Source organism: Ochotona curzoniae, unplaced genomic scaffold (assembly GCF_017591425.1).
Source record: "Ochotona curzoniae isolate NIBS_2020 unplaced genomic scaffold, NIBS_Ocur_1.0 scaffold_3208, whole genome shotgun sequence".
Lineage (NCBI taxonomy): Eukaryota > Metazoa > Chordata > Mammalia > Lagomorpha > Ochotonidae > Ochotona > Ochotona curzoniae.
The window spans coordinates 4,561,270-4,586,708 of NW_024467106.1; the positions used below are offsets into that span (position 1 = coordinate 4,561,270).

Below are 25,439 nucleotides of genomic sequence, written 5' to 3' on the forward strand. Positions count from 1 at the left end.
GGCAGGGCTCTCGGCCTCCAGGTCTCTAACAGAGGGATAGCAGTCAGGTGCCTAAGCGGCCCTTGGGCAGAGGCCACACTCACACACAGCAAGTACAGCTTCGCCTCAGGTCCCAACCCACAGCCGACCCAGTCAGAAACAGCCCAGACCCCAGGGCAGGCGCTGCGCACCTGTCCCAGCCCGAGGCCTTCCCCTGCCATGCCTCTCCCTTGTCACACAGCCCAGGTGGCCCAGTGAGGCTCAGGGAGTCTGTCACTCACCATTTTGCTGCCAAGGCGGGGCCAGCCAGGGCCTGGCTACCACCAAGGAGCTGGGAGGCACGCGCACAGGGCAGGAGGCGGCTCACCGGGTGACGGGTGCAAAACAGAGGCTTTAATCCAACAGCATGAGGGTGCCAGGGCTGGGGGTGGGGGAGCAGGGAGTGAGGGTGAGCTGGCCTGGGCAGGAGGGCACGCCAGGGCTCCCCTGGGAACGGTGTCTGTGCTCCTCGTGGCCCCGTCCTCCCTCCCTCCACCACGCAGACCCAGCACAGGTCCTTGTTGTGCTTCTAGGGGCTCCCCTGCCACAGGTGGTGTGCACCCCGACACGGGAGAAGGCATGTCTGGCAGGCGGCCACTGGCCAGTTTGGCCCTGCCCAACCTTGAGGCCAGGGCCAGCTGCGCACGGAGCCCCCACAGCCCACCCGCTGGCTGCCCCAGGCACAGAGGGGCCCCGAGGAGGCCGGGCCCAGGCCCCTCCCTGAGTCCCTACTACCCCATCTCACCCCATCCCCGCCAGGGAAAGTTCTGGAAAGACAGGTATCATCCAATCATCTGACCCCCCCAGGGAGCCTAAAAGACAGCTTTCACAGGCAAGCTCTGCCAGGAGGGGCAGGGGTGTGGCTCCGGCCAAGGAGAAGCCTGGGTAGTCCCAGCCTTAGCTCCCGCCCTGAAGCCCACATGCCCCCCCACACGGGGCCCAGAAATGCCCACTGCTGCCAGCCAATGCCACCACCCCACACCTGCACGAGGGCAGCAGGCACGGCCAGACGGCTCCTTCCCATGCTGTCACACAGGAGGCCAGGGAAGAGGCCGGGGCCAGGAGAGGGGAGGGGCCCACAGCCTGGGTCACAGGTCCCCTCTTCCTGTCTGCCCACCACAGGCAAGCTCAGCAATTGGGCCACACTTTGGTCCTCCTTGCTCCTACCTCAGCCCTACCCCAGCAAACAGCCTCTCACCAAACAGAAAGAACAGAGGGACGGGGTGGGGAGGGGGACCCAAGGCGGCCCACCCGCGCTGGCTCCCTCCTAGCGGGCGGTGACGGGGTGAATGGGCAGCAGGCTCCCGAACTTGAAGTGCTGGATCACGGGGAACTTCTCCAGGCACTGCAGGAGGAAGGGCAGACAGCTGAGGGCCGTGCCGTACCAGGCCCGCCCGCCCAGCTGTGCCCGCCCCTCTGGCCTCCGGGGCACAGGGCTTGCGTGGGGCTGGGGACAGCTGGTCCTCATGCTTCCCCTGGCCAGGCAGAACCACACAGGACCAGGAACGGGTGTGGCCCTGGGCAGGAGAACAGATCAGCCAGCATCCACGGCTCTATGTGCCCCAGCAGCCCTGGGAAGGGGAGAGGCAGTGGGCAGGCCTGGAGCTCCCATGGGGAGCAGTCCTGCCAGGCTGGCCCAGGCCTCAGGCTGGGGCTGATCTGGGAGACACAGCCTCCAGGCCACACAGGTGTCACCACCGGTGTAGAGGGGGTGGGGGCAGCAGGCCGCTGGGGTCCCGGCGGAGGAGCCACATCCAGACCAGAGGCAGAGGCAGTGCCAAGCCTCTTTGTCAGGAAGTGGTGGGAGCTGGAGAAAGGACTCCCCCCCCCTCTCCAAGGCCCAGAAACTCCAGAGGGTCAGAGGTCAACCTGCTTCCCGCCCTCCTCTCTTCTCTGCCTGCCCTCCCCATCACCAACCCCAACAGAATGCAGCTGGGACACAACTGGCTAGTCACACCCACCACGAGGGGCACAGGAAGTCCCCCCAGAGAGGGAGGGACTCATAGCAGTAGCACCACAGGGCTGGCCCCCTGGGGAGCAGGCAACTGCCACACAGGACTAGGCCACCTGTGAGCCACTCCTGCCGAGGCCCTCGCGGGGGGCTCTGAGGGGCTGCCCCCCTGCAGCAGCCACTCTGGCTGAGCCCTTCTGGGCTCAAGATTACAGAGCGAGATGCTCCCTGGCCTGGGACCTGCCAACTGCTCCCAGGAGCACTGGCTGGCAGCACAGGGCAGGGCTGCCCTGGACTGGATGGGCCTGTGGGCAGGGAAGGCTTAGCAGGAGCTCCCCAGCAACCCACGCCGGGAGACTGGCAGGGGCCAGCACAGGTGGGGAAGCAGGGCAGTGCCCTAGGCCCAGCCTCCCCCAGGAGAGAACCCCATGGGCTCGAACCTAAACACAGGCTGTGAAGTCCAGAGGAAGGAGGGGAGGGCGGGGTTCCCCTCAGGGCCACAGCCAGAGCCTTTACACTCAGGCCACCAGCTCCAAGCACTTGACCCAAGGACACTCGGCTGGGGGCAGGGTCGGGTACGAGTCTCCAGTCACATGACTCGGGTCACGGAGGGAGTACCAGCCTGGACCTGTGGGTGCATGCGGAAAGGCTGAGCAGCAGCCTGGGGACTTGGGACAGGAGTCTCCCGGCCAGCATCTTGGGGCTGGCCAACACGGACAGGGCAGGGACAGGTCCATGGTGACTCCGCTCACCTCAGCTTTGTACATGCGGATGAGGCCCTGGTTCACTTTGGACCAAGAAGGGACCGCACTGATGTTCCACAGCTGGTTGGAGTGCTCAGCAAACGGGCCCGTCTTCATCTGCGAGAGAGGCCGCAGCTGTGGTGGGGCTGGGGGTCGTGCAGAACCTTCCTGCACCCCTCTCCCCACATGTGGGTGCACACACACAGGCACACACACATACACACACACGCAGGCACACACACAGACAGCTATACACACAGGCAGGTGCACACACACACACAGAGGCAGGCACACACACACATGCACACACGCAGGCAGGCAGGCACACACACAGACACAGACACAGGCACACATGCACACACAGGCAGGTACACACAGACCGGCACACACAGGCAGGCACACAGACACACACACAGACACACACACAGACACACACGCACACACACACAGGTAGGCACACACACGCACACACAGGCAGGTGCACACACACAAGTAGGCACACACATACAGGCACACACACACAGGCACATCCACACACGGGTGTCCACGCACACACGCGGCAGGGCTCAGCTGGGACTCCCTCAGCCTTCCTAAGCCCTGGGAACGTGACTGCCCTTGCCCGCCTCCTCCTAATCACCCCTTCTCCCGGAGTGGAAAAACCAGCCCAAGTCCTGCTGCCCCCCAACCCCCCAATCCTACATCACAGGCGCGCAAATCCCTGCCTCAGACTGCACCTCCCACAGTGCACCCCTTGCCCCTCCACGCGCACGCTCTAGCTGACTGCTCTGCAACTGCCCCAGGCAGAGCTGCAAGGGAAGGCAGTTCGCCCAGCAGAGCTGCCAGGGGCTCGACCAAACCAGGCCCGCACGGTCCTCCAGTCCTCCGCAGTGCAGGGTGGGCAGCCACAGCTCCAATGCTGAAGCCCCGGGGAGGGACACACCCCCGCCAGCACAGGCAGTCCCACCCCACCAGCACGTGGTCACTAAGGAACCCGGCAGGCCCCTGTGTGTCTCTCTCACGCACACACAGGCACCATCTGTGGTAGGGACTTGGGCCTCGAGGCACTGCCTGCCACCAGCAGACCAACTCTGAAAAAGGCAGACAGCCCTGAATCTGGCAGGGAGGCTGACTTGGACCCCGAGTGAATGGAAGGTTCCAGAACAAACTGCACTGAGGCCCGTGGTGGGGACTGGGCTGACTCCTCCAGGGAGGGCAACCCAAGTCAAAATCCTGCCCTGTGTCTGGTGTTGGGGACACCGGCCCAGGTCCTCAGGGGGCCCTCCAGACCCCTGCCCACGCCGCCCCTGTCGGGGCGTGGGCGGTTCAGCCAGGGCCAGCTCAGCAGGGCGCGGGGAGCCTGGTGTGCTCCTGGGGGCCCGGGAGGGAGCCCCCAAACGCTGCAAGCCAGTGCCAAGGCCAGGAGCAGCGGCCTCCTTTCTCTCCCCACCAAGGAAGGAGCGGCTGCAACACTGGAAGGGCAAACAGGAATTGGGGGCGAGAAGACAAAATAAATAAAGAAAGAAAAGCGAAGCCCTGGCTCCCTCTAGCCACAAACGGAGCGAGCGAGCCCAAGGCGCGGGCGTGAGCGGCAGCCCGCAGGGGCCCAGGGGAGTCGTGTGAGTCAGAGCAGCCATGTTGAGCAGGAAATTACTCACAGCCGCCGCGCCGCTGCCTCCCGGCTCCCCCGAGAATCGGCCTTTTGTAAATGGTTCCTCTGTCAGGAACGGGGGATGGGCGGGGGTGGGCGCGCCGCCTTCCAGTCAGCTCCTGCCCTTCCAGCCGAAACCTGATCCCTCCCTTCCCAAAACTCCAAATTTAGAAGCCGATTGAAACTGAAATTCTTTTCCTGCCTGCCCCGGGCTCTTAAAGGCGCCGGGGCTGCATTTGCCTCCCTTCCCAGCACGGGGAGCCGCCCCGCGTGGGGAGGCCGGCTCGGGCTGCCAGGGGAGCAGGGCCGAGACCCCCGGCTCCCGGGAGGCTGCCGTCTGCACCAGGTCTCCAGGGCGACCGGGCCCCGCCCGCCCAAAGCCCAGCTTGCACCCCACGCCGTGCGAGAGCCAGGCCCAGGAGAGGGGGCTCCTGGCGAACACTACACCCCGCAGGCTGCAGCCCCGCAGGCCCTCCAGGCCGGGCACATACGGAGATGGGCCGGGGCCACCCTCCTAGCCCTGGAGCCTGGACCCGGGACAGGCAGGCGCCCCGCGTGCCTGCAGTGCCACCTCGTGGTCGCCGCGGACGCTGCGGGGTGCCTTCCCGGCCTAGCCGCGCGCGCACGAACACCCCAAGGCCCGGCTCGACAAGGACGCAGGGGCCGAGCCAGCAGCCAAGGGAGCCCCGAGCCCGAGCTCAGCAGGCGGATCCGCGCCCCTCTCCCCAGCCCGGCCCCCCAACCTGGCCCAGGAGGGCGGAGAGCCAGGCGGGGCCCGCGCCCCCGGGGGCAGCATGTCTTCCAGGAGGAAGTGGTGGCTGTGTGGCCAGTCACTCCACCCTCATTTGCTGACTTGGACAATCGCGTCACTGACCAGAGGGGCAGCAGGGGTGGGACAGGGTGCTGCGAGGGCTGAGAGGAAACCCACTCCAACGGAGAGAGGAGCTGAGAGCTGGGGGCGCCCGCTTTCCCAGGCAGGTCCCCAAAGGCCTCAACAAACGCCAAGGCGGCAGGCACTGTGCCCTGTGGACAGTGTCACCCGAGGGGCTCCCCCACCACGTCCTTGGCAAGGCCAGCCAGGGCTGCGTCCGAGCCCTGCTCCGGAGCGCCGCGGGCTTCAGGAGAAGGCTGCTAGTTGAGGGGCTTCCCTCTGCTGTGGGCCTGCCGCCTGGGCGCAGCAGCCGCAGCCGCCTGGGCTCCGTGCGCTCACCTGGGTGATGAAGAGGATGCACTCTAGGAACATGTAGTCCTCATGGTTCTCGTTCACCGCCTTCTCGTCCACAAAGTGCCGGGGCTCCAGGAACGGGTGGTCTGCGGGAGCGAGACGGCTGCGGGCCAGGCCTTCCCGCCCAGGGCGTGGTCGCAGCCCCGGTGCCCTCACCATGCCACACCCCCCTCCACCACACCCCACCACGGTCCCCGGCCACTGTGACATGCATGGCGTGAGCCGCGGTACACGGGACTGCGCCCAGGCCGCAGCACCTGGTAACAGGTAGCCATCTCACTGGCCGGCTAGAGCAGCGACAGCAGGGGGACCAGTGCCTTGGGTCTTGGGCTGACACCTGGTGGCCTTGCCACGCTGACCCCCACAGTCAGGGGTTCACGAAGCTTGTGGACAATGTGTATTATGGATCTCGGGCTTCCCTGGCACCAAAACGAGCCCATCTTTTATTCCATTCCCACCGAGTCCTGCAGTGCCATGGCCCTTCCTCAGGACACACCCGACTGCCACCGTGTGCGGCCCTGGCAAGGCTCGGGCCCCTCCCGGGCATGGGCAGAAGCCAGCGCCTCCCCGAGGCCCATGTGGCTAACAGCCATCTCTCCAGGGGCTGCGGGGAAAACCACCTGTGGCACTGAGCAGTCCCTGGGGGCTGCCTGCTCCACTGGCAGAGCCACCAGGGTGAGAGCCTGAAGGGCTGCTGAGATGGGGGCACCCGTGGGCACAGGCAGCAGGCCCTTCACACGCCTCCCAGCCGTGAATGGTACTGGCACACAGCCTGAAGAGCCCTCATTTCCAATGGAAAGCCCCACAGCTGCTGCCAGGAGCCAGGGCACCTCAGCCCAGACCACTCTGTACCAGGCATGGGCCACTTCCCGTCAACCTGGGGGACTCGGCCTGGACTTCCTGGCCAGGGCAGCTGCGTGGCCTCTGGCTCGGCTGTGGGTGGCAGCAGGTCCACAGCAGCCAGCCAGTGCGTCTGATGCCCCATTTCCTGAGCTGTCGCGGGCTGCAGTGGGCACCCTTCGGTACCTATCAGCTGCGAGCTGCCCCAGATGAAGGGCAGGAACTGGAAGTCGTCCAGGCCCCACACGCCCTGGCTGCCGGCTGGCTCCATGCGGTAGGTCTTCTGGAGTTTCCGCATCACCTCGAGGTACCTGTTCCGTGGCGAGAGCAGAGTCAGATGGTCAGCTGACGGACCAAGCTGAGGCCAGGCAGCGGCAAGCTCGGGCCCCAGCCTCCTGTGGGACATCACGGTTTGGGGCCCTCTGCTGCCAACAGCCTCTGGACCGTGGGCGGAAACTGACTCACCCTCCCCTGGCACGGGCTGCCATGGGAAAGCCCCGGGAACCCAAGGAGAGTGGCCCCTTGCTCCTGGGTTCCCAGCGGCACCCGCATCTCCCACAGGCCCTCAACATCTGCCCCTGGGCTCCGTCCAGGCCTGTTGCCCCAGCACTGCCGGATGGGCTGTGAGTGAGCGCTACCACGGTCCATGGGGATGAGGGGGAGAGGAGGCTCCTGGACGCAAGGGGTGGCCGGTGGTGAGGGCTGCCTGGAGCTGGCTGTGTGACCCCTGGGGAGGGACCTTATCTCGCGCTCCCTCAAGCTGTGAGGACCCAGTGAGTGCTGCGCAAAGGGCTTACACAGCACCTCCCCGTGGCGGCCGGCAGCTCTAGGGGACACAGCCCCCAGCAGCCCCCAGCCAGCCCCCAGCCGCGCCTCACCGGTTGAACACCTTGAAGACGATGGCTATCTGGTCATCCACCCGGAGCACCCCAATCTTGCACAGACAACAGAGGAAAGCAGCAAAGGCTGCCTCGTGCCCTGGGGGAGGAAGAGCCACCATGGTAAGTTCTGGAAACCGGTAGGGACTGACCTTGGTCTCCCAGAGCCAACATCCCACTTGGGGATCTCCACCCCCCGCATCCAGAGAGACCTGAACCCCCAAGAGCAGCAGGGCCTCAAGGCTCCTCCTGGGAGGCCGGGCTGGGACCCGCTTAAACACACATTCCAATGAATGCCTGTGCCTGCAGGTTTATAACATGCCCAGCCATTCCTCTCTGCTTAGTTTGTTCTTTAAAACTTTTATTTAAATGCCAGAGTTACACCCAGAGAAGAAACACAGAGAATCTTCCAGCTACTGGTTCATTCCCCAAATGGCCACAATGACCAGCGTTGGGCCAGCCAAAGCCAGGAGCCAGGAGCTTCCAGGGCTCCCATGTGGATGCAGAGGCCCAAGCACTTGGGCCATCCTCTGCTGCTTTCCCCAGATGACTTGCAGGGCACTAGATTAGAAGTGGAGCGGCTGGAACTGGTGCCCACATGAGATGCTGGGATTACAGGCTGCAGTTTAACCCACTACCCCACAATGCCGGTCCCTCCATTCATCTTTCCAAGTCTGGGGATGACCTGGAGATGCAGCCAGCTGAGCTGCTACTACCGCATCCCACAGGAGACTGCCGACTCGAGTCCCCGCTGCTCCGCTTCTGATCTCGCTCCCTGCTCATGTGCCTGGGGAGGCACTGGAAGATGAACCAGTGGACGAAATTTCTCCTCTGCCTCTCTGTCATTCTACCTTTCAAATCAATAAAATCAATAGAGTTTTATGTGTTCACTCATTTGAAAGGCAGAATAAAAGAGAGAAGAATCTTCCCCCCACTGGTTTACTCCCCAGAAGCTCACAATAGGAGCCAGGAGCCCCCTCCAGGTCTCCCACACGGGTACAGGGTCCCAAGGCCTTGGGCTGTCCTTGACTGCTTCCCCAGGCCACAAGCAGGGAGCTGGATGGGAAGTGGAGCAGCTGGGACTCCAGCATTCTGTCCAGGCACCTGTTGGCACCCCAGGGCCCAGCCCGCCCCGCCCCTGCCCTACACAGCGAGCGCCTGCTGCACAGGTAGTGCCTGTCCCTGCTGGGAAGAGGTGGTGGCTCAGTCCTTACCCCTGGGGAGACAGGCCTTACCCATCATCACTAGCGTGTTACTGGCTCTGAAGGAAAAAGGGGGGACACTTGGAGGATGCCGTGGGGGGACCCCAAAGTGGGGAGCCACATTTAATCTGAAATCAGAGAAATGACAAGCTATCTAGCCAGGAGGGATGAGGGAAGTGACCAGTGCGTTCTGTCAGAAGCAGCAGCACGCAAAGATCCTGGGGAAGGCCGTGCTGCCCACGTGGAGGCGGTCGCAGGAAGAGCTGGCAGGAAGCAGCTCCAGGAGGCGCAGGGCAGCCAGCGGGGCTGTGTCACGGCCTTCCCAGGGTCTGCCAGGTCAACCCCGGGCTCAGGGCACCTGCCTCTGCCTCCCCAGGTCCCCTCCCAGAATCAAGACAGCCCTGGCCACAAAACTGCCCTTTTCCTAATGGATCCAGGTGAAAACCAATACTAAACCCAGGTCCAGCTTGGAGGGGAGACCCCAGCCAAGAACCAAGGTGGGGGCCTGGCATGGTAGCCTAGCAGCAAAAGTCCTCGCCTTGAATGCGCTGGGATCCCATATGGGCACCAGTTCTAATCCCAGCAGCTCTGCTTCCCATCCAGCTCCCCGCTTGTAGCCTGGAAAAGCAGTCGAGGACGGCCCAAAGCCTAGGGACCCTGCATCCGCATGGGAGACCTGGAAGAAGATCCTGGCTCCTGGCTTTGGATTGGCTCAGCTCCAGCCGTTGCGGCCACTTGGGGAGTGAACCCTCGCACAGAGGATATTTCTGTCTCTCCTCCTCTCTGTATATCTGTCTTTCCAATAACAATAAATCTTTCTTAAAAATTTATAATAATTTTTTTAAAGGTAGAATATACAGCAGTAAATATCAAAGCATAACACACAGCAGTGAAGGCCTGCTGTAGGCAGTTGTGTAAGCAGTGCATTACTGATGAATTACAATAAACAGTTTTTAAAAGTGCCCAGCTGACGGGAGTGCAGCAGCTTGCTCACATATAACAGAGCAAGCTAACAAATAAATCTTAAAAAAAAGGGGGGGGCACGGTGCCCTGCCACCTCTCCCAGTCATGTGACATAGGGAGCACCGGGAGGCCAGGATGTGCAATGCACCTGCAGGCTGCATCCCGTCCCAGAACCTTGTGTGCTGTCACGAGCAGCTGTGTCCAGGTGAGCAGCCAGGACCGACTTGCCAGGGCTCCTGTATACCTGCTCTGTCTCCCCCGCACCCACCCGCAACCCCCCAGGCCCTTTCTGCTGAGGGTCTTAAGGCCCCTACCTGAGGGTCTCCAAATACCCCATACACTTGCTCCCTGACAGCAAGGGACCAGAGGACAAGGCCTCCCCAGGTCCCAGCTGCAGAAGGGCCACTGTCCAGGACCTGGCTCTGGGCCTTGGTGCCCGCAGCGGCCTACCTTCCCTGGGCAGAGCAGGCTCACGGCAGGAGAGGTGAGCCCGTGGCGCACGGGAACTCCCGGCCCACAGCACGTCCCCTGTGACTGGTCAGACGTTTAGGTGAACAGCCCAGCCAATGTGCCTAAGGGACAAGGGCTGATGCTATGGCACAACAGGCTAAGCCACTGCCTGCAAGGTCAGCACTCCACCAGGGCACCAGTTTAAGTCCCAGCTGCTCCACTTCCCATCTAGTTTCCTGTTGATGTGCGAGGGAAGGAGTGGAGGCGGCCCAAGTGTTGGGGCCCTACACCTGCATGGGACAATGGGATGGACTGCCGGGCTCCTGGCTTTGGCCTGGCCTCAGCTGTTGGGGCCATTTAGGGAGTGAATCAGTGGCTGGAGGATCTCATTATTTTTCTTTCAGTCTCTGTACCTAATCTCCACCATTCAAATAAATAAAATTTTTTTAAGATTTTTTTTCTGAGAGACAAGAGCGTCAGAGAGAGTGTGCCTTGAGCTGCCAGGGACACCATGAAGCCCCTTACTTCCTCAGAGCCTGAGTAAGCAGCCAGCAGCCACCTGAGGCTGACCAGTGCCCCGGGGACCGCCAGCTGGGTGATGCGGCTTCACCAGGAAGAGTGACTGCGGACACTGCGCAAGCAGGCACCGTGCGCGTGGCACCAGCGCCCCCTGGTGGCCCATACCAGAGCTGCAGCACAGCTTTCTGTACACTCCCTGCCCGGCTGCCTGGAATGCTGCTGGCCACAGTGGCCAGCACTGCACTGTATGGGAACTGTGGATGGCTCACAGGGCCTTGCGAACCCTCAGAGCAACAAGGAAGCACCCAAGGACAGAAAGCAGGGTCGCCAAACCAACGCTGCACCCCGCAAGCGGCTGGTACCTGTGCCATAGTCAATGCGTGTGGAGTTGCCAACCGACTCCTTCAGGTAGACGGCCACCTCAGGCACTGCTGCCGCCAGGTCAGTAGGCACCACTGTGGCCACCAAGCGTTCTGCTTCCTGATAACGCAAGAGACACAACGTGGTGGCAGCAGATTAGGCGGCATCTGGCCCAGCTCCTGCTCTGACTAGCAGGCAGGCAGAGCTGACCTGCCCCTGCCTGTTGCCACATCCCTGGATGTCCAAGGACCCGGGGGGATGGGGAGGCTGCGGCTCTCCCATCTGAGGACTATCGGAGCCTGTGGGGACACTGCAAGATCAGGACCACCACCCCACGGGCCGTGTGGACATTTCCACCAAGAGAAGCCAACGGGTAGAGGCCGGGGGGCCTGGACACATGGTGCCAGGCCTGCACAGCGGAGTGCCACACACCAAGCTCTGTGTTCCGCAGGACAACTGAATGGCTTTGACACTCCTACGAGGTTCAGAAACAAAACCTGTTTGTGGGACAGAAACCTGAGGAGTCAGAGGGGTACACCAACGGGAGGCACCGAGGTCCCTGCAGGCGTGGAAGGCAGGTGGCAGTGACCTGCAGGCCCACCACACGGTGCCGCTCTGCCAGCTCCCTCCTGGTTTTCAGGTCACACGCTCTCCAGGAGAATAAGGCTGTGGTCAGAGCCCAGGGGCCACTCTGGGCCCAGGGCTTAGGGAGTGCCCCTCCCTCCCTTGTGCACCTGCAGCAGCAGCCGACCTATGACTCCATCGCACAGCTGCTGGATGGCTGATATCCAGCCCCACGGGGACCCAACGGCCTGGGCTGCACAAGGCAGGCCTGAGCTAACCCCTGCCGGGTACGCAGGAGACACAGAGAGGGGTCCCCAGCCCCCTCAGAAAGAACCACAGCCTCCCAGCCCCGGGGCCCTCCCACTGACATCTCAGTCTGCGAACAGGAGCGGCGCCAAACCCTGCGGCCACTTCTCTTCACCGTGACACCAGAGTCCTGCAGGCCCGCCCCACGCTCCCTCCCAGACACCTCCCTTCTCCTCTTCCTCTTCCTCCCCGGCACAGGGGAGCCTCCCCAGGGACGCTGAGAGCCAAGCAAGCCCGGCTGCGGCTCAGACCCTGGCGGCGGGGGGCTGGAGGCTGCCAATGAATAAGCCCGCCGTGCCTGGCACTCCAAGGATGCAACTGCCCACGCCCGCCCTGCGCCCGCCTCACCTGGTCGAGCTTGGCGTACCAGGTCCTGTAGGCCTTGTTCCCAAAGCGAGAAGGCTGGTCCACTGGCGGGGTCTCATCGACCCACCGGTCCAGAGTGTCAAGAAGCGCCAGCAGCTTCTCAATGGCCTGTGGGGGCAGAGGGTGTGCTCGGCCCACGTCACAGAGAGCAGTACCCACTGGCCTTCCCCTCTCTCCAGCTCTTCCCAGCTGCCCTGGGAGGTGGCTCAGAGCAGAACGTGTGCGAGGGGCTAGGCCGGCCTCCTGGGAGGGGCTGCTGTGCCATCACCCAGCTCTAGTCACAATCGCCTGGGGAGCACACACCACCTACCCAGCATGGGACACGAAAATGTCGCCCTGCCACTCAGAAGCAAACACTGCCAGTATGTGAATGGCTCTTGCAGGAGCGCCCCATGGCACTGCCCCGGGTCAGCATGGCGCAGCCCAGTCCACGTGCCGTAAGCAAGAAGCCCAGATGCCCCACGTCCCGTCTTTGCATCCAGGAGGCCTCCTCCGGGCACGGGCTGCACCCCGCTCTGGCCTGCCTGCGGCGCCCGGGAACCTCATCCCGCAACGGCCATGAAGCAGGAGTGGGCGAGGTTGCTGTGACGCACTCCAGGGCTGTTTCCGGTTGTTCTGCTACTACTCGCACCAATGTAGTTGGCAATCCGGCCCAGTGCCTCCCCCTTCCCATGGAGATGGGGACAGGCGTGGGCAGCACAATGTACAAGCCATCACACAGAGAGAAATGGGGGGCTGGTGACTGTCAAGGCCCAGACCTGGAGGGTGGCTGGAAGCCACAGGCCAGTGGACAGGGTGTCTGTGTCTGAAGGGATGAGCTGGGGGCTGCACCCAGCAGGAGAAGCAGGACCACCACTGGGCACAGTGGCCACCAAGGCACAGAAGCCGGATGGCTCTGTGTGTACTGGGTGGGTGAGCAGCTCTGCAGGCTGGGCCAGGTCGCCTCCCAGGCTGTGGAATGGGCCGCCTGGCCTTGTGCAAGCTGAAGGTGGCCCTGGCAGTCGCCACTCCTCACGTGCCCTTCCCCTGTGCCCAGGGCACAGGGGCAAAGGGCAGCTCGCCCATGAGAGCTGCAGGCAGCAGAGGCCAGTCCCCAGCACCTGCTCATACACCCAGCCGGCTGGCAGAGTGCAGCAGAGGACCCCACTGCCGGCTGGGCGGGGTTGGACCCTGAATAACTCTGGGCCCCAGCCTCTCTGTCTGTTGGGAGGGGTCGGGGAAGCAGCAGTAGCTTGGCAGGTACAAGGAACCATCTCACTACAGCACAGCTCCCTGTGCCTGAGCTCAGGGAGTGGCCAAACCACCCTGCAGTTTGACCAGCCGACTGCACTTCCAGAACAATAACAAAGATAAACCTATCTACCATCACCTTTAGTTTTCAAAAGTCTGAATTTTTTATCCCCCACAGAACAGCATGAGAGCAAAAAATTAATACGAGTAGAAGGGAGCTTTGTGGACACAGGTCTAGACAGACCAGCAACAGCAACACCTCAAGTGACGCAGCCGCCACAGTGGGGTCGCCTGCTCGCCCACCCTCCCTAAGTGGGCAGTGGGAAGCCGAGCAGCTAAGCAGGCAGGCAGGGAGGTCCCTGGTGCCCTGGCTGCTGCGGTGGGCCGCACCTTCTGCTGCCGCTGCCCCGGGCGCCGCCCTCCGAGGGCCTCCCTGCCCATCACTCCTGGGCAGGGACGGAGCCTGGCTCGGCCAGGCAGCTGCAGGAAGAGCATCGCGTGAAGAGCAGGATGGAGCGCATGCTCAACAGCACGCTCTGACAACCAGTGTGTGGCCTGGGTCACAGTGAGGCCTCCACACAGGCCGGGCGAGTCTGCAAAGGAGGCTAAGGGGGTCCTCAAGGTGACGCAGCAAGCAGCGGACATCGAGTGCAGCCAGAACAACCCGCGCTGAGACCACAGCTGGTGGGATGAATACCCCACCCCTGCCCAGCCCACCCTCAGGGACTACCCAGCACCTGGGAGGCATCTGGTGGCAACAGTGTGCTGCGGTTTCCCACCCTCAGCATGCCTAGAAGCCCCTCTCTGTAGTCACCCCATCCCAAGCACCAGGTAGGCTTGCCTACCTTGGGCAGGCAGAACCGGAGGGCCGGCCTAAGCTGCTGGCTGGAACCAGGGAGGAGAGCTCTAGGAGTAAGAACAGCCTCGGGCTCAGGTGAGGAAACTGGGCCAGGGCAGGGCCAGGCCTTACCCAACCGGCTGCAGCCTCGGGGCTGGGTGCGCCAAGCCAGGAGACAGGCCACTTATGCCCTGGTGCCTGAGATAAGAGACTCAAGGTGGCCCCTGGCCAACTGGGATGTGAACCCAAGGCCACTGGAGTCTGAGCCTCAGTTTCTGGAGGCAGTGTCACAGCAAGCCCACACCCACGCCCTCCCCACTCTGACAAACGGGCTCTCCGCAGCCACTGAAAAGTGCTTGCCCCATCCCGAGCCCAGGAAGCGATTCCCCAATCAGGGACACCTGCACCCTTGAACTTGCACCTCTATTTCTCAGATGAATCCCTGTAACCCAGGCCCATGGAGCTGGGCACAGGCTGGGCAGCGCAGCCATGCACAGGGCCACAGCCTCAGGGCCCAACGAGGGCACAAGCGGGAGAGCCAGGGTGGCCGCAGGGGCTGCCGGGAGCCCACTTGCCACTCTGTCCTGTCACCTCCATTGCAAAAGGCAACAGGACACCAAGCGGCCACAGGGCAGGATCCGCGACAGACCAGCCACCAGGACCTGTGTCATACCGTCACCAAGCCACAGCCCAACACCACCAGCGCACCCGGCAACAAGCCAGGAGGCGATGCCTGTGGCAGTGGCGGCAGGTTCCCCAGACCCACGCCTACCTCGGAGACCGGGTACTCGAAGGTCAGCTTCTTCCCCTTCACACCTTCGTTGAGGGTGAGGATGAACCCGATGTAGTCAGCATAGGCCTGCCGCATAGAAGGGAGAGGACCACGGGGGTGGGGTGGTCAGACCTGGCAGATCCTGGGCGCTCCCCAAAGAGCTCCAAGTGGCCACCGGTCCCCTCCCCATGGCGGTGGCGGAAGCTCCAGCCCGGCTAGCATTCCTGCCAACAAGCACTGCCTGCAGACAAGCAGTGAGGGAGACACTGCTGTGGCACCCAGCTTACAGACAAAAAACCCGGGCTGCCAGCGCCTGCCCACGGCTATGTCACCAGGGGGCCAGGGGCCAACGGGGAGGCTCTGCTTCCGGAAGGAGCTGCTGTGCCTGCGCATCCTCTCAGCTTCTCCCCGAGTACCCCCCCCCGGGGAGTGCAGCCTGGCAGCGCACCCTCAGGTGTGCCACATCGGGGCACCTGGCTTTGATGCCCAGCTCTGGCTCCTCACTCCACTTCCTGCCAACACAGACCTTGGAGCAGCTGCGGGGGTTCCGGGGTTGGGTCACTGCCACTCGTGCAGGAGATCCGGACTGAGTTTCTGGGGCCCCCACCCCCAGGTGCGATAGCCATTTGGGGATGAAGCAGAAGTCCCCAAAACATACTTTTACATTCTCCAATAAATAAATATATAAAACAAGTCTCAGTGAAACGTGTGTACAAAGAAAGGCTTGGGACTGCACTGTGGCACAGCCCTGCCGTCCACACGGATCCCAGGTCGGGTCTCAGTTACTCCACTTCAATCGAGCTCCTTGCAAACACACCTAAGAAAGCAGCAGAGATTGCCCCACCTTCTTTTTCTTTCTTTCTTTTTTTTTTTTTTAAAGATTTATTTATTTTTATTGGAAAGTCAGGAGACGAGACAGAGAGAAAGATCTGCTGCCCACTGATTCACTCCCTACGTAGCCACAACAGCTGGAGCTGAGCCGATCTGAAGCCAGGAGCTTCTTCCGGGTCTCCCACGTGGGTGCAGGGTCCTCGACTACTTTCCCAGGCCACAAGCAGGGAGCTGGATAAGAAGGGAGCCATCAGGACACAAACCAGCGTTCATATGGGATCCTGAGGACAACCCACCTTCTTAGGCCCCTGCACCTACACGGGAGACCTAGAAGAAACTCCTATCATTTGGGGAGTGAATTAACAAATGGAGGATCTGTCTCTCTGAAACTCTGCTTTACAAATAAAGATATAATAAATCCTAAAAAAACAAAAAAACAAGGACTGGGGCCCAGGCCCCTGGAAGGGTAGCCACGGGAGCGAGCTCTGCCTCATGCCTTCTCTCTGTCCCTTCTCCCTCCCTACCCAGGCCCCATGGCTGCCAGGGCAGGCGCAATAAGCCCTGGGCCGGGCCCTGGAAAACAAACACTACTATCTAGAAGGCAGCGTCCCTGCCTAGCTGGGTTAGCCACAGCACCTCCCTGCCCAGGGCAAGGCTGGGCCCCCACCCAGCTACTGCACAGGTGGCAGCCCATCCTGATCCCAAGGCACACCAAGAGCAGAAGGTACTGGCTCCCTGGGGGACAGCTGGGCATGTCTGCAGACACCCATGGTTCGGCACTTGGGGAGGGGACAGTATTGGGCAGGCCCTGCACATTGGATGGTCCCCCAAGTGCCAGCAGCACCAAAGCTGAGAGTCAGGGAATATAATGATGCAAGATGATACAAGGCCTTGGGCTGCAATTGCCGGCTCTGGCCCATGAGCGTTTACCCTGGAGAGGACTTGGACAACACCAGATAACCATCTGCCTGCGAGAACATAGCGGCCTGTGGTGAGAAAGGAGCCAGGCAGGCCTTCTGGTCTTCACCCTTGAGGAGGGAGCACGAGGCTCCAAGTCCACCCAGGGACCAGCCAGGGGTGAAGGGCCAGTATCTAGAAAGGGTTGTCCTGCTCTCAGTCCCAGTCTCCCCAAAATCTGAACCAGCAGCCCAGGAAGTACAAGCTGCTACCTCCTGCCACCTCTAACACCACCAAATTGCCTCCAGGGTTCCAGTCCCAGCGCCCAGGTATTTTCAGACCTAACTGTGTCCCTCACCAAGATCTCCATGAGGAGACCTCCTCTTGGCTCCCACCCTTGCCATGGGGTGACTCTGCCATGACCTTGCAATTATACAAAAACCTGAACTGGACCCAGCATGACAGTGTAGTTGTTAAAGTCCTCGCCTTGCACACACCAGGATCCCATATGGTCGCCGGTTCTAATCCTGGCGGCCCTGCTTCCCTTCCAGCTCATTGCTTGTGGCCTGGGAAAACACTCGAGGATGGCCCAAAGCCTTGGGACCCTGTACCCGTGTGGGAGACCGGGAAGAGGTTCCTAGCTCCTGGCTTCCGACTGGCTCAGCTCCAGCTGTTGTGGACACTTGGGGAGTGAACCATCAGACGGAGGATCTTCTTCTCTGTCTCTCCTCCTCTCTGTATATCTGCCTTTACAATAAAAATAAATAAATCTTAAAAAAAAAAAAAACCCTGGACTGAACTCCCAGAGGTGCCCTGGTCAGGCGCTGGCCTGTGAGCTGAGGTGTCTGAGTGGTCCCGAGTGGAGGAATAGCCACCTCCCACCATCTGAGCACCCCAGGTCCTTGCCCCAGGCCCACTCCCCGCACAGGCCCCGCCAGGACCTGGGAGCGCTTCCACTTGCCCATGTCAGGAACCGTGTGGATCTCCTTTTTGGGAATGACGAAGTTCTGCGTGGCTGGAGGGGTCTCCTCTGAAGACTCTGGACAAGAGAGATGAAGAGCAAATGATGAACATATCCCGCCTCTCCTCGGCCCTCTCACAAGACGTGTCCATGTGCCCATGCCTGGCCTCCCGACTGCCCATCTACAAGGACGGAGGAGCAGGGCAGCACCACCAGCCCCTCAGCAACCAGCCATGCCTTTACCTCGCCCTCCACAGTGGGCCAGCGTGGGTCGGGTAGAAAGTGCATGACATAGCAGGTAGAGCCACTGTCTGCAACACCAGCACCCTGTATGGGCGCTGAGTTGAATTCTGGCTGCTCCACTTCTGATCCAGTTCCCTGCTAACACACCTGGGAACGCAGAAGCTGCTCCAAGTACTTGGGCCCCTGCCACCCACATGGGAAACCCAGAGAAGCTCCAGGCTCCTGGCTTTGGATTGGTCCAGCTCCAGCCACTGTAGCCATTTGGAGAGTGAACTAGCAGGTGGAACACTCTTTCTCTCTCACCCATGCAAAGGCTGAGCCTGGGGGCAGGCCTTGCCAGGCTGGGCCTGGGGGCAGACCTTGCCAGGCTGGGCCTGGGGGCAGGCCTTGCCAGGCTGGGCCTGGGGGCAGACCTTGCCAGGCTGGGCCATAGCTCCAATTAGGCCACAGCACCTGCCAGTGGGGTTTAGGGTCAGGCCTGTGGTGGGTTGGACTGGGCCATAGCACCCTCCAGTTTGCATGAGGTAAGGCTGGGGGCAGAAATGACCAGGCAGCTGCCTCCACCGGTGCGTGTGTTGGTTGGTGCAAGAGACCAACGAAACCTGATCCTGTACTGGCTGGCTTTTAAGACTCATTTATACTTATTGGAAAGACAGATTTACAGAGAGAAGGAAAGAGAAATATATATATTTTAAATTATTATAGAAAAGACAGATATATAGAGAAAAGAAGACAAGAGAGAAAAATCTTCTATCTACTGATTCACTCCCCAAGTGGCTGCAATGGCTGGAGCTGAGCTGATTCAAAGCCAGAAGCCAGGAGCTTCTTCTGGGTCTCCCACATGGGCACAGAGCCCAAAGGCTTTGGACCATCTTCCACTGCCTTCCCAGGCCACAAGCAGGGCTGCCAGGACATGAACTGGCACCCGTATGGGATCCCATCAAATGCAAGGTGAGGTCTTCAGCCACTACGTTATAGCACTGGGCCCAAGAGAAAGATTTATCCATTGTTCACTCCCCAAGTGATCATGGCTGCAGCTGAGCCGATCTGAAGCCAGGAACCAGAAGCGTCTTCTGGGTCTCCCATGAGGATGCAGCAGCCCAAGGCTTTGGGCCGTCCTCCACTGCTTTCCCAGGTCACAAGCAGGGAGCTGGATGGGAAGTGGAACAGCTGGGAGATAAACCAGTGCCCCTCTAGGATCTTGGCACTTGGAGGTGGAGGATCAGCCTTTGAGCCATTGCACCAGGGCCCGCAGGAGGCTTTCTAAGTGTAGTCCAGCCCCCTGCTGAGGTCAGGCTTTAGCCACTGAGCCATCATGCTAGACCCAGGCAGGGTTTCCTGGGGGACTAGACAGCTGGACTCAAACCCCCGCCTAAGCGAAAATCACAGGACACGTGCTCCAATCTGGAAGTGCAGTATCAGGCCTGTGTCTCCTCAGCTGCAGATGCCCAAACAGTGGACAGAACGTCCAGAGGCACACGGGGACAGGACAGCAGGCCCAGAGGCACATGGGGGACAGGTCAACAGGCCTAGAGGCACACGGGGACAGGACAGCAGGCCTAGAGGCACATGGGGGACAGGACAACACGCTCAGAGGCACATGGGGGACAGGTCAACAGGCCTAGAGGCACACGGGGACAGGACAGCAGGCCCAGAGGCACATGGGGGACAGGACAACACGCTCAGAGGCACACGGGGACAGGTCAACAGGCCTAGAGGCACACGGCGGACAGGACAGCCAGCTCATCCAAGCCAAGAGTATATCGAGTACCTCAGCAATGAAAAGATGGGAAGCAGAACAGGTCAAACAACTCCTAGCCAAGCTTTACAACATGTTCCTGGGCCTGCAGACACAGAGGTGAACGCGGCGCGGACGGCCGGCAGGCCTGGGGGACTACCTCAACTCTGATACAACAGCGCCAGCACATCTGAGAATCATCCAGACCACTCACGCAGCACCCTCAGAACATCCCTCCCCTTGCTAGGGTCTCAAGAGAGACACCCTATTCCTGGTCACTGATACAGTTTGCAAGATCCACCTTGCAGGTACAAGAGAAAGGGGAAAAAAGAGAGAGAAAAGAACTGAAACACTTCTCTCACCCACCTACCTGCAAGCTTCGCCCCTCTCCCATCAGAGACCCACATGGAGCCATCCCTCACAGCTATGTAAATACTAACAATTAAACAAAAAAAGCTGTGAAAAAGGAAAAACAAGTTGACAGGCAATTCAAAAAGGAAACAAAATTACTGCATCAACAAAAATGAGGAACCTGGGCCTAGCACAGTAGACTAGCAGCTAAAGTGCTTGCCTTGAATGTACCAGGAACCCAAATGAGTGCTAGTTCATACGCCAGCTGCTCCACTTCCTATCCCACTTTCCACTTGTGGCCTGGAAAGTATAAGAGGAGGGTTCAAAGTCTGGGGCACCTGTGCCCACGTGGGAGACCTGGAAGAAGCACCTGGCTCCTGGCTTTGGATCAGCTCAGTTCTAGCCATTGTGGCCCCTTGAGGAGTGAACCAGCAGATGGAAGATCTTTCTGTCTTTCTCTCTGTAAATCTGACTTTCCAATAAAATTAAATAAATATTTTACAAAATCACCTATCAACTATGTTAACATCACCTTAAACAAAATTAATTTTAAAAAATCACAAACCTGATAAAAATCAAAAGTTGTATACATTCTGAGCAACTTCTTCCATGGGTGAAGCTGGTAGACTAAAAGTATCTGTGGCGTTGCAGGGGAGGCCACTGCCCACAGGTAGGCATCCATGACGCTGGCATCCCATACGGCGCTGGCTCAGGTCAGGCTGTTACACTTCCAACCCAGCTCCCCGCAAATGCCTGGGAAGGCAGTGCAAGACACCCAGGTTTTGGACACCCAGGGGAAGCTCCCGGCTGCAGCGTGGCCAGGTCCGGCTGGCACAGCCATCTCGGATGTTAACCAGTGCGTGAGAGATCTCTGCCTCTCCCTCTAGCTCTGCTTACTCTAACTTTTTTACTATGATTTTAAAAATAAAGTAAAAGCCTCTGTGTGCTGCCGTGACACGGAGCTGGGCTGTGTCCTGCTGCCAGGGGGTTCAGCTGGCAGCAGCTCTAAGGGCACAAAGGAGCACTACCCTTCCAGGCAAACACTGCAGAGCTGACATTCTGCCCGGCCCCTGTGTCCCCTCCAAGGGCCTGCTCCGGGGGTGGCTCTGGGCTCCCCTGTCCCACCCATGCTGACCCCAGGAGGAGCCAAGCCGCAAGTCCGGGGAGGCCCCGGTCAGAGGCTGTTCTTACAGACATTTGGAAATTCAGATTTACAGGATATATCTTAATCTAAACCACACACAAAGTAATATGTGCGCTGGAAAAATAACCTCCATGTTACATATTACTTTTTTTCCCTCCTAGATTCATTTATCTTTATTGGAAAGGCAGATAATACAGAGGAGAGACAGAGAGATCTCCTATCTGTTCACTCCCCAAGTGACCACAATGGCTGCAGCTGAGCCAATCCAAAGCCAAGAGCCAGGAGCTTTTTGCGGATCTCCCACATGGTGCAGGGTCCCAAGACTTTGGGCCAACCTCCACTACTTTCCCAGGCTACAAGCAGGGAGCTGGATGGGAAGTAGAGCAGCTGGGACACAAACCAGGGCCTATTTGGGATCCCGGTGCTTACAAGGCAAGGATTTAGCCACTAGGCTATTGCGCCCCACTGGGACATGAACGAGCTCATATGCAATCCTGGCATGTGCAAGGGGAGCCATTGCACTGGGCCCTACATATTACTTTTTTTTTTTTTTTTTTTTAAAGATTTATTTTTATTATTTTTTCATTGGAAAGGCAGATATACAGAGAGGAGAGACAGAGAGGAAGATCTTCCGTCCGATGATTCACTCCCCAAGTGAGCGCAACGGGCCGATACTATGCCGAGCCGAAGCCAGGAGCCTCTTCCGGGTCTCCCACGCGGGTGCAGGTTCCCAAAGCTTTGGGCCGTCCTCTGCTGCTTTCCCAGGCCACAGGCAGGGAGCTGGAAGGGAAGCGGGGCTGCCGGGATTAGAACCGGCGCCCATATGGGATCCCGGGCGGCAAGGTGAGGACCTTTAACCACTTGTGCCACCGCGCCGGGCCCCCTACATATTACTTTTTAAAACAAGGGTCTGGATCCAGCGGTGTGGCCTAGTGGCTAAAGTCCTTGCCTTGAAAACGCCGGGATCCTGTATGGGTGCTGCTTCTAATCCCGGCGGCTCCACTTCCCATCCAGCTCCCTGCTTGTGGCCTGGGAAAGCAGTCAAGGACATCCCAAAGCCTTGGGACCCTGCACCCACGTAGGAGACCTGGAAGAAGCTCCTGGCTTCTGGCTTCAGATCAGCGTAGCACCGGCCGTTGCGCTCACTTGGGGGTGAATCATTGGATGGAAGATCTTCCTCTCTGTCTCTCCTCCTCTCTGTATATCTGACTTTGCAATCAAAATTAAAAAAAAAAAAAAAAAAACCCAAGGATCTATTACTTTAGTAGTCCTGAATGAAGCCCCAATTTTAAGTGGAGTTTCCATATTTTCCAGGGGTGAAGGCAAAGGAAAACGCTGCAGGTCACCACGATGACCTGGAGACGCCGTCCCATCAGTGCCAACAGGGGCCCCACTGGACACCGGACTTACTGGTGCAACAGGGCAGGCTGCCACCTGCACCCCAGCGTTCCATGTCAGGGCCCCAGTCTGAGCTCCTGCCTCCTGCCTGGCCCGGGCCTGGCATGACCCAGCGGACAGATGATCCATCTCTCTCTCTAGTCCCTTCCCCCTCCGCCAGCACACAGCCCAGAAAGACACGCTTCCTTCTGGGATGCTGGGAACAGAACCTGCCACCGCCTCCATCATACCCCAACAGCCTGGTGCTCTGCAAACTCAGTGTTTGCAGCAAGCTGATTACAAACACAAACCCACTGCCATGAGTGCACACACCTCCTCCCTCAGTGAGGGCGCATGCACAGTTCAGGTAAACTTTGTTTTGTTTGGGGGCGCGTGAAAGACTGTATCCCTAAGCCCGGCTGGGCCCTGGCTTCTGCACAGGCAGGGTGAAGGGTGGTGGGTCAAGACTCAGTCCCTTCTCAGAGGCAGGCTCCAAGGAAGACTGATGGCCCATTAAACACTGTGCACGCATCCTACTGCCTCCTCCCTAAAATCTACATGACTCTGAGGGCATGGGGAGAAAATGAGACAGCAACTTAAGAAGGTTCTGGAACATGTGACATCTAGAGTTCCAGAGAGGTCTTCAAGAAAGGAAAAGTACCAGGAGGGCTGGCACCTGAGGAAGACAGCAGAGTCTGGACAAGAGCCAGGTGTGCCTCTGCCTCGTGCACTCACAGCGGGCCCCTCCTACCTGGCCGGCCAGCCTGGCTCCCAGGGCCCAGCATTAAGGGCCTTGTTAGTAAACTGCGACTTCAGTAAGATCCCAACCATAAAGGCCTAGGGGGCCGGCTGGCAGCCCGACCACATGGCTATGGATGGGAAAACGCCCCCACATCCCAATCAACTTCAAATGATATTTGGGAACACAGGCCTCTGCCCAGGGCGGGAATGGCCCCTTGCCCACCACAGCTGGCCGTCCAGACAGCAATGCCCGTTGGCTGGAGGGACGCCATCGCACGAAGCACACACAGGTGCCCAAGACAAGCACCCGCGCCTCAACCGCAGGACAAAGCCACCTGTGTGCCCTCCCCACCCCACCCTCGACCCCACAGTCTCTCCCTGATAAAGCTGTCACGAGGCAGTGGACCCCCAATCCCCCACAGAGGTCTCCTAGCCCATGGCCTGCCCTTTGTGAAGCAGGCTAGCCCCACCCTGCTGCTGAGGCTCACAGGACTTGCCAGGCAGTCAGGTCCATGTAACCCCAAAAGCCCAAACTTTCCCTGGTGCAGGGAATCTTGTCCCAGAAAGTCCTTGTGGCATGCAAGGCCCTGCCTCCCTCCCTGCTGCCCCTACTCCTTCAGAAACGGGCTGCTGTCCCTCTCAGTGCTGGCTGCCCCTCGCTCGGCTCTCCCACACCACCACCAGAACTTCCTGGGGCACCTGTCCCGGGGGGTTCAGCACAGAGCCGATCCAGCTCTTCCTGCATCTGTTTTTTGGTGGGGAAGGGGATAAGGAAAGGGATGCCCCTTTCTGATTTTCAAAACTGGGGAGTCTGCCAGTAGCTTTCTGCCAGCCCGTCTCCGTTTCCGGACCGTGTCTGCAGCTGGTTCTCCATGGCCAGCTAGTACTCGGCTCCAGAGGCCAGCAGACGGCCTTCGCCTCCCTCTGCTGCACCCCGGCTCCAGAGAGGAACCCCTAAGAGGCCCCAGTGTCAATAACGAGTTATGGGCAATGATGCCTATATAACAGGGGTGCTCTCTCATCTTGCCCAACCAAATCTTTCTAAATTAGTGGTTTGCACACCGACAAGTTTCTCTTCGTAAATTCTCCACCTCTGACATGGGGGGTGTGGGGGCTGATGCGGGGGCGCGGGAGCGAGCACTGGGCGAGGCGGGCACCACTGGCCCCAGTACCCCCCGAGCGGCTCTAAGGGGGGCAGCCACCGGGCACTTCGGGCAACTTTTCTGCCAGGCCAGGGAAAAGGGGGGCACGGCCGGCCCCAGGTGCGGAGAACGTACCCCTCGGGGCTCCCCGAACCCCGCTTGTCGCACCCCACCCACCACCCCTCTGAGGCCCCGCGTCCTCCTGCCAGCTCCGCCTTAGGGCCCTTCCAGGTTTGCTCTCCTCACGAGCCCATCCCTTCAACCGCCGCCCCCCGACTTGCTCCATCTCCGGACCCCGGGCCTCCGGCGCCCTCATCCCGTCATCCCTCCCCGCAGCCCGGCCTGGCCCCGCCGGCCCTCCCTTACCTGGCGGCGGCTGCCGCTCGCCCTCAGCCATCTTCCTGGGAGCCGGCCCGGACGCCCGCAGTCCCTCTCTAAGCGTTCACCCCGCACCCACTCTTCTTCTCCCCGAGTCTGCCGCGGGCTCCCAGCTTTCTCAAGAGAAGTGAGCGCCGGCCGTCTATAACCGAAAGATCACGACTTAAAGTCACCCCAGCCACACTGCCGCCATGCCGGCACTGGGCGCTCAGGGAGCATGCCCACCAACGGCCGGCTCGCGCCCGGCGCGCCGACTCCCGGCGGCCGCCATGTTGGTGCGCCCGGGGAGCATGCGCACCAGCAGCCGGCCCGCTTCGCGCCCGTACTGGCCATACCCGCCCGGCGGCCATACCTGAGAGGGGCGTCAAGTTTGTGTGTGTGTGGGGGGGGGGGTTTGTAGGGACAGTAGCCGTGTTTCTACGAGTCAGTCCTGCCTTGTCATCTTAACCATAAAATGATTAAGCATACATTCCCGTCATCATTTGACTTCCTACCACTTAACTAGGAAGATGCACATCACCGCCTCCAAGGACCTCCCTCTAACCCCTAGCCCCGCGCCCCTGCACCCCAGCGCCCCACTCGGTCAGCCGCTCGCTGACAGCTCTGGTTCCCACCCCGCCCGCTTGGCCCGCCCGCCTGGCCCCGCCCCGAAACCGCTGCGTGACCCGCCCCGTTCGTCATGGCCCCGCCCCGCCCGCCGCGGCCCCGCCCCGAGCGAGCTGTTGGCCCCGCCCCGCCCGCCATGGCCCCGCCCCCGCCCGCT

The 25,439-nt window shown here is 60.5% G+C and overlaps 1 protein-coding gene across 6 annotated transcripts; it reads right to left on the minus strand.

Annotated features, from left to right (window-relative positions):
* Positions 1 to 350: 350 nt before the first annotated feature.
* Positions 351 to 25,173, minus strand: PTPA (protein phosphatase 2 phosphatase activator). Of its 6 annotated transcripts, none has more exons than XM_041004596.1 (11): positions 25,029 to 25,173; positions 24,665 to 24,818; positions 17,543 to 17,640; positions 14,874 to 14,960; positions 12,016 to 12,141; positions 10,800 to 10,917; positions 7,304 to 7,403; positions 6,612 to 6,736; positions 5,571 to 5,671; positions 2,722 to 2,829; positions 351 to 1,363 (listed from the first exon to the last, which is right to left on the minus strand). In XM_041004596.1, exons 2-11 carry the CDS (start codon positions 24,693 to 24,695, stop codon positions 1,286 to 1,288), a joined length of 972 nt encoding a protein of 323 aa, XP_040860530.1. In that variant the 5' UTR covers positions 24,696 to 24,818; positions 25,029 to 25,173; the 3' UTR covers positions 351 to 1,285. The 6 variants fall into 6 exon arrangements, with proteins under 6 accessions (XP_040860530.1, XP_040860531.1, XP_040860528.1 ...); XM_041004597.1 differs by lacking the exon at positions 25,029 to 25,173 and adding an exon at positions 5,897 to 5,902 and having other exon boundaries at positions 24,665 to 24,943; XM_041004594.1 differs by lacking the exon at positions 25,029 to 25,173 and having other exon boundaries at positions 24,665 to 24,937.
* Positions 25,174 to 25,439: the final 266 nt, after the last annotated feature.